This window comes from Carettochelys insculpta, chromosome 7 (genome assembly GCF_033958435.1).
Source record: "Carettochelys insculpta isolate YL-2023 chromosome 7, ASM3395843v1, whole genome shotgun sequence".
NCBI lineage: Eukaryota > Metazoa > Chordata > Testudines > Carettochelyidae > Carettochelys > Carettochelys insculpta.
In genome coordinates this window covers 11,350,009-11,366,413 of record NC_134143.1, presented here as the reverse complement: position 1 = coordinate 11,366,413, position 16,405 = coordinate 11,350,009, and the positions used below count along the sequence as shown (strand labels likewise).

Here is a 16,405-nt window from a genome sequence, read left to right as displayed (position 1 = left end):
GCTTAGAACTTTATAATACTATACAAATATAGGATGTACAAGAACTTTTGATGACAGCCGCAAACTCACTCATCTCAGAATTTTAATATCACAAACCACCAAAATTACTGTTTATTGACCATAACAAAAGAACTTTCTTATGGGTAATCTCATAGCTATCTTCTGGGGCACTTTAGTTAAATCTACAATTTGCATGTAGATGCTTGCACACAAAATGCCATCATTGTAAATGAAGGAAGGACTTGTGGGTCTCTTGAAACTGGTGCACATTCATGCTCCATGTTGATTGACTATGGGAGGAGGGAATTTCTATGGCTGCTTGTGAAAGCACCACTTTTCATTCAGTCAGTTTCTTAACCACACTAAGAGTTCACAGAAAATGTTGGAGGCTGGGACTTTCAAAGGAGCAAAGAGGAATTAGCTGCCTAACTTCCATTGACTTGCATATGATTTGCATGCCTAACTTCCTTACTTCTTTGAAAATCCTGCTGGAAGCCAAAATAAAAATTTTCATGCTTCTTCGATTCTCTGTGCAAGAGGGACTGCCCAGAGCCATGGGGAAGGGATGCAAATAGGGATAAGTAAAGAGCTCCTCTGAGATTTTATGACTAATTTGAGTGAATTCAAGTCAGCAGCGCCTAATGCTATTCATCCCAGGAATTTGGTGAAGAAATTTGAAAACCACTATCAATATTTGCAAACGCATAGAAGACCAGAGAGATTCCAGCAGACTGGAGAAGGGCTAACGTAGTGCCCAGCTTTAAAAATGAGTAATGGGGGACCTGAAGACCAGTCAGTCTGACCTCAAAATCCAGAAAGGTCCTAGAGCTACGTATATAACTTCCTGTGAGCAGTTTGCATCTGGGCCCGGGTGGCCTAGTTGCTAGGCCCCCTGGCCAGGGCCTGTTGAATGGGTCTGCAGCCCCCACCCAAGAGTCTATGGGTTGAGTTTGGGGCATGGCTCCGAGAATCTAGTTCCCCCTTTTAGCAGGAGAGGGGTTCCGCAGAGTGGGACTCCTTGCTCCCCTCGGTACCTGGGCTGCACCCTCCGGTGGCTAACCAGGTGGCAGCTCTGGCCTGGGCCTCCTGCCTCAGAGCCAGCTCCTGACTCTTGGCTGGTCAGCCCACAACTGAGCTGGGTTCCCTCCCTTTATACCCCTCCAGCCCTGACACTGGCCGCAGGTGAACTGGGGTGGGGCTAACTGGGCTAACAGGCCTTGTTTAACCCCTGCCTTGCCTGGCCTCCCTCTCACATTCCTACACATCCCCCCCCCCCCGAAGACCCCCACAGGGGTCTGCCCCTCCCCCAACTGTGTTCCTTTTCCCCGGGGAAAAGAGTCCGCATTTGCATGATCCTTTCCTGCACGATGCTGGATTTGGAAGGAGAAGGGTTGAAGGGAGAGGTAATACCTCATAATTCTGGGGTTTGTTTCTTTCATTGCCTGTAGCCAGCGCAGGGGGGTGTGGGCGGTGATGAGGATAAAGTGTCTGCCCAGGAGGTAGTATCGGAATGAGTCTATGGCCCATTTGACTGCTAGGGCCTCTTTCTCTATTACCGAGTAGGCCTGCTCCCTTGGGAATAGCTTACGGCTGATATAAAGAATCAGGGTGCTTCTCACCTCCCACAATTTGAGAGAGTACCGCTCCCACCCTGACATCCGAGGCATCCATTTGTAGCAGGAACTTCTTCGAGAAGTCAGGGCTGTACAGGATCGGTTCTCAGCAGAGCTGGGTCTTTAGGGCCTGGAAAGCTTCCTCACACTCTGGGGTCCATGGGATGCGGTTGGGAACCTCTTTCCTGAGGAGGTCAGTAAGAGAGGAAGCGATACAGGAGAAGCCGGGATGAAGTGGCGGTAATACCCTGCTAACACCAGGAACTGGCGCACCTGTCTCTTTGAGGATGGAGGGGCATACTGCTGGAGGCCTTCGACCTTCCCAACTAGGGGGTGTACCATGCTCTTCCCCAGGGTGTACCCGAAGTAGGTGGTCTCATCCCTTCTGAGGCAGCATTTTGCTGGGTTCGCCATCAGGCCTGCTTCCTGGAGGGACTGCAATACGACAGACACATGTGGTAGGTGGGTCTGCCAATTGCAGCTATAGATCACTATATTGTCCAAATATGCTGTGGTGTATTGATGATGGGGATGTACAAGCCAATCCATTAGGCGCTGGAACGTAACCATAGCACCATGCAGCCTGAAGGGCATGGTTTGGAACTGGAAGAGTCCAAAGCAGATGGAGAAAGCCATCTTCTCCTTGGACTCAGGCGTGAGGGGGATTTGCCAATAGCCCTTGGTTAAGTCAAGGGTAGTGATGTATTCGGCTTCCCCAAGCTGATCGAGCAACTCATCTACGCAGGGCATTGGGTAGCCACTGAATTTGGATATGGCATTCAACTTCTGGAAGTGAATGCAAAACCAAGTGCTCCCATCCAGTTTGGGGACTAGGACTATTAGGCTTTTCCATTTGCTGGAAGATTCCTCAATTACCCCCAGCGCTAGCATCGACTACAGTTCTTGCTTTACCACCTCCCTCAACTTCTGGGGAAGAGGTCGAGGTGTCTCTTGGACCTTAACCCTGGATTCAGTCTGGATATGGTGGACAGGTTATCGTAAGGGAAGAAAGTGTCAAATGGGGTCCCAGAGGGATCTGTCCTGGGTCTAGCATTATTTACCATCTTTATTAATGACCCACTTATAAGAATAGAGATCATACTGATGAAATTTATAGAATACACAAAATGGGGGGCAGAGCTAATGTTCAAAGAATTCTTTATAAACAATAACATTCAAAAAGACAAACATAAGGTGCTACATTTACAGAAGAAACACAAATATGCTAATAAAAATGTGGGATAACTGGTTTGGCAGTAACACTGCTCAGAAGGATTTAGGAGTTGTGTTGCATCAATCTCAGTATGAGTCAACGATGCAATGCTCTTGCAAAAAAATGCAATTTTGGGTTGCATTAAGTGAGACATAGCATGCAAGTATGGGAGATGACAGCACTTCCCAACTTATCAGTGGTTAGGTCTCAGCTTGAAAACCATGTCCAGTTTTGGTCACCAATATACAGGGAAGCTGTAGAGAAACCAAAAAGGCTCCAGAGAAGAGTGAAAAAGATGATCAATGGAATGGAATGCAGCCACATGAGCAAACACTAAAGGAACTGGATAAGTTTAGTTTGGAAAAGTGGAGCTTAAGGGGGGACATGGCAGCAGTGTTCACATTTTTGAAAGGCTGCAGTAAGAAAGATGGAAATAAATTGTTCTCTCTTGCCACAGAGGGCAGGACAAGAGGCTTAAACTACACAAACTACAGCATAGCAGATTTAACCATAGGACAATATTCCCAATTTTAAGGATAGTAGGACAATGGAACACAGTGTCTAGAAGAGTCATGAAATCTCCTTCATTGGAGCTTTTCAAAAGCAGGATGGTTAGCCATCTGTCATGGATGGCTAAGACACAAATCCTGCATCTTGGCAGGGGATTAAATGAGACAACCTTGAGGTCCATCTAACCCAATTGGCTCTATGATTCTACAGGGGTAGCTTTAAAAATGTTGAATATAATTCTGCTTTCACTTACACCAATGACAAAACTGTAGAGTTCAGTGACGTTATTCATGGTTTAACACATAAAGCCCATTTTTTTTACGTTAAACAACTTCTTGGAGCAAAGTAATGATTTGATGAAGCTATCCCCGAAAAGGGAGCTACATAAGCCTGTTTATACATTTCCTATGTTGTATTTTACATATTTAAAATATTTTACATATTCAGAGCAATTTTTTTAAAACGTCAATAACGTATAAATATATTACAGTGCATTGTTCTGAAATCACTTATTTGGATGTCAACCTATGGAGAAAAATTTGCATTAGTCACAAGGAAGAGGCCAATCTTTGCACAGTTGAGGGACACTTGGAAGCTTCCCAGTAGTTTAAAGGCCAGTTGTAGTTTTTAAAGGCATTCAGATTAAGGTCGAGGATCACAAACTGCAACCTTTCTTTCACATTAAAGATGAGGGGTTTGGCTTTATTTTGGCCCATGTGGCAACAAGAATATAACCAAAGGCAGGAAAATATATCCAGTAAATCCTGTGTACCTCAAAATGATTAGCTAATGCAAAAGTCAGTGAGGCACACAGAAGATATGTAGGAGGACAGATTATTCTTGTTGTGTTAAGTACTAACTTCTATATGAATTGTGTTCTGATGGCTGATACAGTAGCTGTCACTGAGCAAGACAGATGCTATGTTTCATTAAAAAGGGAGAGAGAATTGTTTAGTCTGCAAGCATGTACACCCAGGAAGGATTTCTCTTTGGAGTTTTTAAACTATAGGTGACTTCTTCCTTGTATGTTTTTATGTTAAAGCTATCAATGGGATTTTGAAAATATGAGCTCGTGACTGCAGCTTTGATATCAACAGAAGTAAAATTTTCTGGCTTGTACTTGGCACCTCACAGCACTTATTGAGAAGCTGCTTTTATCTCAAGGATTTTGGCCCTTGCAAGTGGCATAAGATTTTTTTTATCTCATGGCCATAACAACACTGCACATATTTTGTCACTGCTACATTAAGCTACTTGAAAATAATTTGCAGTTGCAGTTCATACTATAGCACTTTTCCTGCAGCATAAAATGAAATCACATAATATTAGCTAGGACATTTGTTAGAAGACCCATAGAGCATATTGATTGTGCTCCTTTTTCCTCTTCATATGTTATTTTTCTTCTCTGTTCCATTTAGTGGACAGAGACTATGGGAGAGATTTTGTAGACAACAATGACAGCGATTGTCACAAAAATATTCTCACTGTTTTCTTTTGATACTGTGGCAATGTCAAAGAGGATTCCAGATGGCAGACAGACCTGCTATGACAAAACAGCAGGACAGCAGAAACAAGTTTTCTCTTGATCTAGGAAATTAGGAAAGCACATTGCGCTTAAAATGATACAACTTTTTATTTCCAACGCATGTTGTCATTACATGGGCTTCGCAAGACATGATTAGGGTGGTTCAAGATGGGAGTAGTTAAATAATAAGGAAATCTTTCCAAGTGCTACAGAATCAGACTGTAATTTCATTTGGCGGGCCCTGGTGACATAAACCATGTTAGCAAAGCTCAAGTGATTTGTCAATGTCACCAGAACCCTGAGGTGGAATGACAGTTTTAATTTATGGGTGTTTCAGGGATTCATATCATATTAGAACTGGAAATCTGGTGTGCTGCTGTAAACCACTAGAGGTGCTGAATTCCTGTAAAGCAGCTTTTGCTTTTTGAAGCTGGTAAAAGGATGTGGTGCTGCTGAAAACCACCAGAGGCAGCAGAACTGATGATAGTGTTCAAAAAAGCAATTGGGCTAAACAAGACTTAAAAAATAAGCATCCGGTGCCAGATCCAACACAGAAGGAGCCTGGGTTTGATCTTCCATGGGCATCTTGGTCAACTCTAAACTGAATTCAAACCAAACATGGTGGAACATCAAGGATTCCCCAGTGGGTGGTGTGGTTTCCCATGACAGATCATCGAACACACCACTACCTACCATTCAATTTATAAATATGAAGAAGAAATTTACTGTGATAAATTCTGTTCCTGCTGATGTAGCAATTTGGCTCAATCCACATCAGGTGAAATTGTGGTGGCTGCTCTATACAAGCCAGACAAAAGAGGAAGAAGGAGAAGAGAGGTGTTTTAAAATGACAATATATTTTACGAACTTTTAAAATTCAAGTTCTGAAGGGTCCTTCTGGGAAAGAGGTAATGTGGTTTTCTGCCTGCAGATGGAAGCAGGGAATTTCAGAGACATTTCTGAGGTCAAGTCGTACATCAGGACAAGTTCCAGTACAAAAATGCAGTCCATTTTTTGTTTCTAATTGCGTGGCAGGGAAAAACTTTTTGCTAGTTATACGAGGAGGCTCAAGGCCTCATTTTTAGAGGTGCTCAATACCCACAATGCCAGTTGAAGCCAATGTGAGGTCTGTGTGCTCAGAAACCTTTTAAAAATTTTTCATCTCAAAATTTTAAAATGTATTGCAGTTAAGTAGTGAGATTCTATCTAAAGAAAAAATACATTTCTTATTTCTGTCTTCCCCCGCCTTTTTCTGTCCCTAAAGCTATCTTGGGGGGAACAGGTCTCTAACCTTACATTTCTTGTTATTCACTGACGCCAACTTTTCCCTGGAATCTTGGGGGTCTCAGAACTAGATTCTACCTCAGTTTCCCATGCCTGTGGACATGAGTGGCTCAGCTTAAAGGGTTTCAACGCACACCATACATTCTAGCACGCTGGCCACTTGGGGAAAAAAACAGACTTCTTGCATATAATCTTTAGTTTCAAGCAGGGCTGACATGACCCTGTCTCAGCCACTAATTAAAGCAAAGGTCTTTGATCCAGCAGCCCATGCTCAGCCGTACTAATTTACTGCTCCCAGAGAAGTGAGAGCTATGCTGAGAGGATTTTAATTTAATTTGCAAAAACAGTCATATTCTCCAGTCTCCAATACAACCATGAGAGTATTTTATGAATCAGCAGATGGGATTTGAAGCATTTTTTGACACGGAAACTAAAAGCTCAATCAAAAACCTATACTGAAGTGTTGGGAGTATCAATATACATGACCTTCTAAAATGAGAAGACCTGAAAAGGTAGAATAAAAACTTTCCATTATTAAAAAACAAAAACAAAACAAAACAAAAAAAGCTGGGTAGGACAAAAATCCAAAATCTGGCTCTAGTGGCAGCTGGAGCTCTGGGCCCCTTCAAAAAGCCCAGCCCCAGGGCGGGCCTGAACAGTATGAATTTTGTAAAGTCCTGGCCTTTAATTCATGCGTTTTTGCAAAGTTGTGTTTAGAAATCAGTGCAGGACTTGACAAATCATTGTTTCATGTGTCTATCTCGTGACAGAGTGCTGGAAAGAGTTTTTGAGCTTTGCAGTTTGCTGTGGGTTTTTTCTCTCTGAACAATCCCAAGATCACTGCAAACTATTTGTCTGTGATCTGAATGCGCTGAGCCTGTCTACACAAGGGGGAGATACATCCATACTTGAGGTGAGTGACAGGAGTGCAGCATTTCAGAAGAAAGTAGAGATTTGAAAAACTCGGCTGAGCAGTGGAACTTCAGAGATGTTTCTACTGCTGAAAGACTTTCTGGACATAAGCAGCATGACTATTGACTGTGAGAGAGACAGAATTGTTGCTCAACTTCCAGCATTGACCAAGGACTGAACAGTTTACAAATATCTACATGGGGGAATATGATTGGGTTTGGGATCTGTTCTCAACTTTTGCAATGTCATTTTGTCACTTGAGTGGAAAAGCAGGCCAGCCACTGCTCAACTTATCCTATGACTGCACACTGGAAACTAAGTTTCAGAAAAAGACATGTGGCCAGTTATGGCCAGCTGTTGCTGCACCATACCCAGGTTTATTTTCAGTGAAAGTGTTGCCACCTTGCCCAACAACACAGGCACATCAGTCTCTGCAATGACAGCTACGAAAACAAAGTTCGTAGCACATTTTTATACAGGATACGATGTGCTTCGAGATTCTCTGTGAAGAGAGACCACCTCCTTTTGATCTGGGAGCGAGAGAGACTAGGAGTCTATCCGTTTTTTGGAAGGACTTAGTCCTGTCTATATAAAAAGCCAGCGCCCTCCTCACGTCCAGGAGGTGTAGGCGCGCCTCTTTGTTGGAGTTATGAGGTTTTGGATAAAACGAGGGTAAGGCTGTAGGTTTGTCAACATGAAACTCTGAAGAAACTTTCGGAACAAAGGCTGCATGCAGCTGTAAGGTTACTGCCTCCTTCGAAAATACCGTGCAGGGTGGCGTTGCCATAACTGCTGTGAGCTCGCTCACCCTGCGAGCTGACGTGATTGCAAGAAGGAAGGTCGTCTTTATCGTAAGGAGACAGAGGGAAACTTTGGCTAAGGGTTCAAACGGTGGTCCCGTTAGTGCATTAAGCACCAGGTCCAAGCTCCATGAAGGTGGAAGCGGTTTCCGAGGAGGGTACAGGTTTACCAGCCCCTTCAGGAACCTAGTAACCATGGGATGGGCGAACACTGTGGGCCCTTCCTCTTCGTGTCGGAAAGCCGATATAGCAGCAAGGTGGACCTTCAACGAGGATAGGGAGAGGCCGCCTCTCTTGAGGTCCAGTAAGTATTCTAATATTACAGGTATAGGCACAGCAAGGGGAGCTAATTGCTTGGTAGAACACCATGCAATGAATCAAGTCCATTTCTGCTTGTAGGTCTTCCTGGTGGAAGTCCTTCTGCTACTTTCTAGGACTTGTTGCACTCCCTCCGTACATGTGCTCTCTAGGGAGCTGAGCCATGGATTAACCATGCTTGCAGTCGCAGGCCTCGGGGGTGTGGGTGCACTATAGACCCCTGGGCTTGCGTGAGCAGGTCTGGCACCACCGGAAGGGGCATCGGTGGGCGGTCCGACATGCGCAGGAGTAAGGGGAACCATTGCTGTCGATCCCAAGTTGGGACTACTAGGATCATGCGGGCTCTCTCTCTCCTGGCTTTCTGCAAGACCTTGTGGATGAGCACTGTGGGAGGAAATGCGTAGAGCAGGGGGCCCTTCCACGAGATCACGAATGCGTCCCCCAGGGACCCCCGTCCCAGTCCTGCCCTGGAGCAGTATTGTGGGCACTTCTTGTTGCGATGAGTGGCAAACAGGTCTATCTGGGGAAACCCCCATGCATGAAAAATTGGTCGTAGCAGATCGGAACGGATCTGCCACTCGTGTGTGAGTACGACGTGCCTGCTCAACTGGTCTGCCTGCACGTTGTGAGCGCCTGGTAAATACGAGGCTTTCAAAGTTATATTGTTGGCGATGCACCAGTTCCACAGGCGGACTGCTTCCGCACATAAGGCACGGGACTGAGCTCCTCCTTGTCGATTTATATAAAACATGGTGGAGGTATTTGTCTGTATTGATCCCGACTACTTTGCCTTGTATATGGTCTCAAAAGTGTTTGCAGGCATTGAACACTGCTCTGAGCTCCAGTATAGTTATGTGCAGTGACTGTTCCGTAGGGGACCACAGTCCCTGCGTCACCTTTTCGCCCATGTGTGCTCCCCACCCTATGTGGGAGGCGTCGGTGGTGAGAAAGATAGATATTTGTGGTTGATGAAAGGGTACCCCTGTTAGCATGTTCTTGGGGTTCACCCACCATTGCAGGGATCTGCGCACCTCTGTCGTGGGCGACACCACCCTACGGACGGTGTGTGCTGCTGGTTTGTAGACGCTTGCCAGCCAGTGCTGCATGCTGCGCATATGCAATCTGGCGTTCTGTACTACGAACGTTGCTGCTGCCATATGGCCTAGCAGCTGTAAGCACGTTAGAACCGGCACTGTGAGGCTGAAGGTGATGACTTGTACGAGGGAACCAATGGCGCGAAAGCGGGCATCCGGAAGATCAACCCTTGCTGTGATGGAGTTTATGCGTGCCCCTATGAACTCTATGTCCTGTGTGGGGTCGATCTTTGACTTCGCCAGGTTGATGACCAAGCCAAGCGAAGAGAACGTGCCTGCTGTAACACGTATCATGTGTAGTACCTCTTCCTTCGAGGCCCCTTTCAGTAGGCAGTCGTCCAGATGTGGGAATATAAACACCCCCTGTCTGTGCAGGTAGGCTGACACCACTGCCAGGGTCTTGGTAAATACTCTGGGGGCCGAGGAGAGGCCGAACGGCAGAACCTTGTATTGGAAATGTTCTTTGCCGACCATAAACCGGAGAAAACGTCTGTGAGCTGGGTGGATTGTTATATGGAAATACGCGTCTTGTAAGTCGAGGGCTGCCAACCAATCTCCATCGTCCAGTGCTGTAAGTATAGAGGCGACTGTGATCATCCGAAAACGTTGTTTGCGCAAGTACCGATTGAGGCCTCGAAGATCTAGGATGGGCCTCCAGCCTCCTGTTTTTTTCTCTGTAAGGAAGTATCTTGAATAGAACCCTTTCCCTTGGAGTTGCTCCGGCACTCTTTCCACTGCCCCTATAAGCATAAGATGGTCCACCTCCTGCTTGAGTCTCGCTTCGTGGGAGGCATCCTTTAGATGGGGCCTGGGTGGAGGTCGTGGCGGTGGAAGCGACTGGAAGGGGATCGCATAACCTGTGGCTATGATCTCCAGTACCCATTTGTCTGTGGTGTAGAATGGTCGGAGGCGATGACGGAACATTAGCTTTGGATGACATTGCGCGATGGTAGTGATAATGCAGCCCTCGATCTGTCTGTCAAACTTGTTGCCTTTGACCCTGCCCCAAGGAGGCACGGCTCTGTTGGGAACGTCGCCTGGGAGTTCTGTACTGTTGGTGCTGTTGATGCCGCCCTTGCTCGTAGCCCCTTTGGTAGTGAGCATGCTGGGGTTGATACGGGTATCGTCTTTGCTGAGGGTAATACTTTTTCTTCCTGTATGGAGGGGTATAAATCCCCAAGGTTCTGAGAGTAGCCCTTGAGTCCTTACTGGAATGAAGGACCGAATCAGTTGATTCAGCAAACATCTTCTGTGTGTCAAAGGGCAGATCAACGATCTTCACCTGCAGATCCCTCGGGATACCCGATGTCTGAAGCCAGGATTCCCTGCGCATGACCACTGCCGTAGCCGTTGAGCGTGCCGCCGTATCTGCTACGTCCAGGGTGATCTGAACTCCTGTCCTCGAGGCTGCGTAGCCTTCCTGCACGATGGCCTTCAGCACCGGCTTCTTATCCTCTGGAAGCAAATCCATGAGGGAAATCAGCCTGGAGTAATTGTCAAAGTTATGGTTTGCTAGGTGTGCTGCATAATTTGCCATTCTCAACAGTAGGGTAGAGGAGGAGTAGACCTTTCTGCCGAATAACTCTAGCTTCTTGGCATCTTTGTCCGTTCCCCCTGTCTTGTATTGAGAAGTTTTCGACCTCTGTTGAGACAATTCCACCACCAGAGAATTTGGTTGTGGGTGACTGAACAGGAACTCCATGCCCTTCACTGGGACGACGTATTTCTTATCCACTCTCTTGTTTATAGGCGGAGCGGACGCAGGGGTTTGCCATATCATGGTAGCGGACTCCATAATTGCTTCGTCGAGCGGAATAGCTATTTTGGAAGAGGCCGGAGGTCTCAGGTTTTTGAGGAGCTTATGGTGCTTCTCCTGCACCTCTGCTGTTTGGATGCCTTGCGTAAAGGCCACCCTTTTAAACAGCTCTTGGAACTGTTTGAGATCGTCCGGGGGGTGGACGTCCCCTGGTGCCATAGCCTCGTCGGGGGAGGATAGAGAGGAACCACTAGGGTAAGCCTCTCTGGATCCCTCTGGGTCCTGTTGACGGTGATACATCTTCTCGCTGGAGGCTTGCGAGGGGAAATCTCGGGGTTCCAGAATCAACTCCCCCTGAGATATTTGTGTTTCCGTCCCCGTCCGCAATTGCCCTCGGGGATAGTGAACCGTCTGAGGGGACCTGTCCCTGGGGGTATGCCTATGGTGTCTATGCCCCGCATGATAGGGGCGACCATGGCAACACGGGCACGGTTCCTGGGATGGAGACCTGGACCACTCTTGAGGCGAATACCCCCGGCGTCTAGGGGAGCGAGATCGTCTCGGTGATTGAGACAATGGTGAGACTGATTTGTGATAGTACTCCAGGGGGTCAAATCCCAGAAAAGGTGAGGGTGGCCCGAGCCATGGTGAGGCTGGCTGGAGGAACGGGGAGGGAGGCTCAGGGTAGACTGGGGGAGACCCCTGCCTCCTTGTTGGAGTTCGCAGCACAAGGGGAGGGCTTAGAGAGAGCAGCCCTGCAGCCCTGTCTGGAGAAGGGCTGCGGTGCTGGGTTTTCTCTGCTGCCTTTCCCCTCCCCTGTGGGGCTGACTCCGCCCCTTTCCGCGCCGGGGATCTCGGCCCCGCTGTCAGCGCAGCACTTGGCACGCTTCGCTGCGGTGCCGCGCGGGTGGTCTCCCCCAGCGCCTGCAGGCCGCGTGCCTGCGAGCTCTGCACCGTCGGTGCCCTGGGGGTCTGTGCCGCCGGTTCCGGCGCTTGCCTGGCCGCCGCTCTGCCTGCGGCGCAGGCCGGCTGTTTGATTATCGGAGGCTCAGCCTCTGCCACGTGTGCTTCCGCGCCGCCGCCACTCATCTGTGATTGCGACTGGGGACTATGTGCTGCACCTGTCCCGCTCGCTGTGGCTGCCGGCAGGGATCGGGTTGGCGAGAGCTTCCTCCATTTTTGCACTGATGGGGTGAGGGAAGCCGCCTTCCTTTTATGGGCCCCTGCGGGTCCCTCTTGTTGGGGCCGCTCCGGCACGTCTGGCTGGAGGGCCTTGTCAAAGAGCAGCATTTTTAGCCGCATTTCTCTGTCCTTCCTTGCTCTAGCCGTGAGCTTTGCGCAGAAGGAGCATTTTTGGGTGACGTGAGATTCCCCCAGGCACCTAATACACTGACTGTGCCCATCGGAGGCCGGCATCGCTTCGCGGCATGACTCACACTTCTTGAATCCTGAAGAGGACATTGCGGTGAGTCTTTGAGTTGTTAATAGGGTACTTAGCACCTTCTCTGTGCTTGTTCCCCTCTCGGACCCAGCCTGCCGCGGCAGGAGGCCTAATGGCCTTACGTCCCCGGGCCTCCGCTGCTCCTCTTGTTACTAAGGCTTTTATATACCTTTTTTTTTTTTTGCAATAAGAAAAATAACAAGCTAACTTAAAGACTGAAAGACTGAAAAGAAACTCTAAAAACGCTTAAAACATTAAATACGCTGACTCTGGCTGCAGCCTGAGCGGATTCCGTCTGCAGCCGATGGCGGTTAAGAAGGAACTGGCGGGGACCGGATCACGCACGTGGCCAGGAGCTTGTAAGGGAGCGGCGTGCGCCAGCGCATGCGCGGTCCAGCAGAAACTGCTGGAAAGATCTGATCTGCGGCGCCGGGGTGAGCCCGACACCTATCGTGGAGCACCCACGGGGACACTCGAGGAAGAACTAAGTACTCTTTGCTCTTTTTGTAAAGCACTACTAACAGTACAAATTTATATGAAGCACACATATATTTTTGCCAATCAGTTTCTCAGTTGGTGGTTGATGATTAACATTGCATTTAAAAAGGGGTCACTCAATTAAAAAAAAATTGAGAATCTCCATGTTAGGCTGTGCATCCAATAAGTCAAGGTCTACTGGGACATGTGCTTATAATTACTCAGGGCTGGTTTACTCTAGAAAGTTAAGTCGGTTTAACTACATTGCTCAGAATTGTGAAAAATTTCACTTGCATTGACCTAGCTACTATCTTTTGAAGAACTAGATTTATGACAGCGATAGAAGAACACATTCCATCACTGCACCTGGGCCACCATAGCATTTCTAATGTAAACTCAACCCGCATAGAATCACAGAGCTGGAAGAGACCTAAAAAAGCCATCGAGTCCAGCCCCCTGCTCTAAGCAGGACCAAACCAATCAGATCAGCCCCGCCAGGGCTTTGTTGAGGTGAGACTTAAACACCTCCAGGGATGGAGACTCCACTACTTCCCTGGGTAGACCATTCCAACGCTTCACCACCCTCCTAGTGAAAAAGTTTTTCCTAATGTTCAACCTGGACCTTTCCAACCACAACATGAGACCATTGTTCTGTGTTCTGCCATCCGTGACCACCGAACAGCCTCTCTCCAGCATCTTTGCAGCCTCCTTCAGTAAGTTGAAGGCTGTTATCAAGTCCCCCCTCAGTCTTCTCTTCTGCAGACTAAACAGTCCCAATTCCCTCAACTTTTCTTCATAAGTCATATGCTCCAGCCCCCTAATTATTTTGGTCGCCCTCCGCTGGACCCTCTCCAGTGTATCCACATCCTTCCTATAAATGGGGGCCCAGAACTGGACACACTACTCCAGATGCGGCCTCACCAAAGCTGTATAAAGAGGAATAATCCCTTCTCTGGATCTACTGCCAACACTTCTCTTGATGCAACCTAATATGCCATTAGCTTTCTTGGCTACAACGGCACACTGTTGACTCCTGTCCAGCTTCTCGTCCACTACAACTCCCAGCTCCTTTTCTGCAAAACTACTACCGAGCCAGTCGGACCCCAGCCTGTAATAATGCTTGGGATTCTTCTGGCCCAAGTGCAGGACTCTGCACTTGCCCTTATTGAACCTCATCAGATTTCTTGCAGCCCAGTCTTCCAATTTGTCTAAGTCAGTCTGGACCCTGTCCCTACCCTCCAGCATGTCTACCTCTCCCCCTAGCTTAGGGGATGGATATGAGAACCTTCAAGATGCAAAAGCATGTCACTGCACTACAGCATGTCACAACAGAGGCTACAATCAACTAGGGAACTTTTGGATTGGATTTTCTCTTGGCTTATGTAGAGTCATTTTGAAAACAGGAACAGACATAACATCCTCTTTTTTTGAGAGATCATGCCAAAATATAGTAAGTTTGCAAATGGATATTAAGCAGTGCCAGATAATATTCAAGTCTAGTTTTAAAAAGTGAACTCTATTATTTTCTCATCTCCAAACAACTAAACTGTAAATGGATGTTCTAGGACAAAATGACATGATCAGAAGACATTACACTCAATTATTAAAGTGCTATTTAATATTCATTATGACCTGTTTGAAAGAACAACAATGTGTTAACATTTAAGCCAGAAGGAAACTGAGTACATTGTATAATGTGTTTGATGCAGCTTGTTTATGCAACATTCTGACAGATACAATTAATCTCATGAAAACTATCACAGTATAACATAACAACAGATTATCTTTAAAGTCATAGAACACATTTTTTCCTGTGAGAATTAACACATAATAAAACAATTTCAGGAGGCAAATGAAAACTTGTAAAGAAGAAAATTAAGTCTAAAGCACAATTTGAAATTCTAGACTAAAAAATTTGTATTTTATCAAGAATATGGGGAAAACAGTCTTATCTCCAAATAAGTAAAGTAAGCAATATGTACCTCCAACAAATGCATCCCCAGCTCCATTGGTATCAACAATTTCACTCTGGTCACTGTCTAAGACAGGAAAAGCAGTCACTTCATTTTCTACATGAATAGGGGAAAAGAAAACAGTCATTAACAAACAGAATCTGAAAGACCTCAGTGCAAAATAAAACAATCAACATGCGAATGTGAGTGCTTAACAATTCAATTTGGACCCAAAAGGATCGTTTATTATTTTAGAAGTCAGTTTATATATCACATGAACTTGTGAGTATACCTGGTTAAACTAAGGCTATTTCTACACTATGAGATAAATTCAAATTTAAGGCAGTTAACTCAATATTACAACAAGACTGTCTTAACTCTAAATACCATCAGCTCAATTTTAGGTTACACTAATATCAATATCATAATATCAGAACCAGCCAGGTGTAGCATTAAGTTCAAATTTAAAAGTCTGAATAAACACCAGTGGGGAAGCACCACATCTTAAAACTGAATTTGTTAGTCTTCAAAGGTGTCCCATATATACCCTGCAATGCTCCACAGTGCTCTGCTCTGGCCACTACTCTCCAGGTGCACAGGAATTAGATAACAGGAAGACTGTGAATTTCAATTTGGGACCAAGAAGCCCGTGAGTGTGGGGAGATATTTGTATGAGAGGCTGAGAAATGTCTTTCTTTGCTAGTAGTGCTGTGAGAGCATCTACCCATTACAAACAGCCCCACCACACACTTGGTATTTTCTTCTGCACTGCCTGGTGCCAGCCACTGCACCACATGGCAGCAAGGCTGTTGTGGGGGGTCGTGCTTGTATAAGAGGCTAAGAAACTTCTCAGCAGTTAACATTTGTGCATGCCCCACCCTCCCCCACAGGCGCCATGCATTTGGGGTCTTTTCCACGCTCAACCACATCATGTGGCTAGCCCCTGACCAAATAAAAGGATGTGCCTGCCATTTGGTGCTGACCATGCTGCCAGGCAGCATCATGTCCTGGCTTGCACGCAGTTAGGGCTCCTAGGGCAGGAAAGATTTTCAGGGGCTCACAGCTGCTGGGGAGAAGTCTACCCTGACAGCTAAGATTTTCTGGGTGTTGCTGCCACCAGGAGAAATCTCCCCTGGTGGCTAAGATTTTTGGGGCCTTTCTGCTGCCAGGGGGGAGTCTCCCCCGGCGGCTACAATATTTGGGGGCTTGCAGCCAGCCAGAGGGACTACTTCAACTGGCCCATCACTGAACCCCCTTACTCCGACAAAGACCAAGGTGGGTGGCTGTTGTTGTGGGGGAAGTCTCAAGTGGCTCCACTGGGGGGAATGGTTCAAGTGGCTCTCAAGCCATGGACACGGCAACCCACAGCCAAAAAAGATTTTTGGGGACCATGTCAACTGGCCATTCAACCTCCCAAATACCAAATCATCCCACAATGGCAATGAAATTTGGCGAGCCCCATCCCCCATGTTGGCAATGCGTGTGTAGTGAAGAGGGAAGCCAAAAATCT

General features: G+C 46.9%; 1 protein-coding gene across 2 annotated transcripts in view; it reads right to left on the bottom strand.

Moving 5' to 3' along the window:
- Positions 1 to 16,405, bottom strand: part of ADK (adenosine kinase) — a 523,961-nt gene that overhangs the window by 13,296 nt on the left and 494,260 nt on the right. For both annotated transcript variants that reach the window (XM_075000013.1, XM_075000012.1), the window contains exon 10: positions 14,926 to 15,012. In XM_075000013.1, coding sequence (XP_074856114.1) covers positions 14,926 to 15,012 — 87 coding nt within the window. The remainder of the gene's footprint in view (positions 1 to 14,925; positions 15,013 to 16,405) is intronic.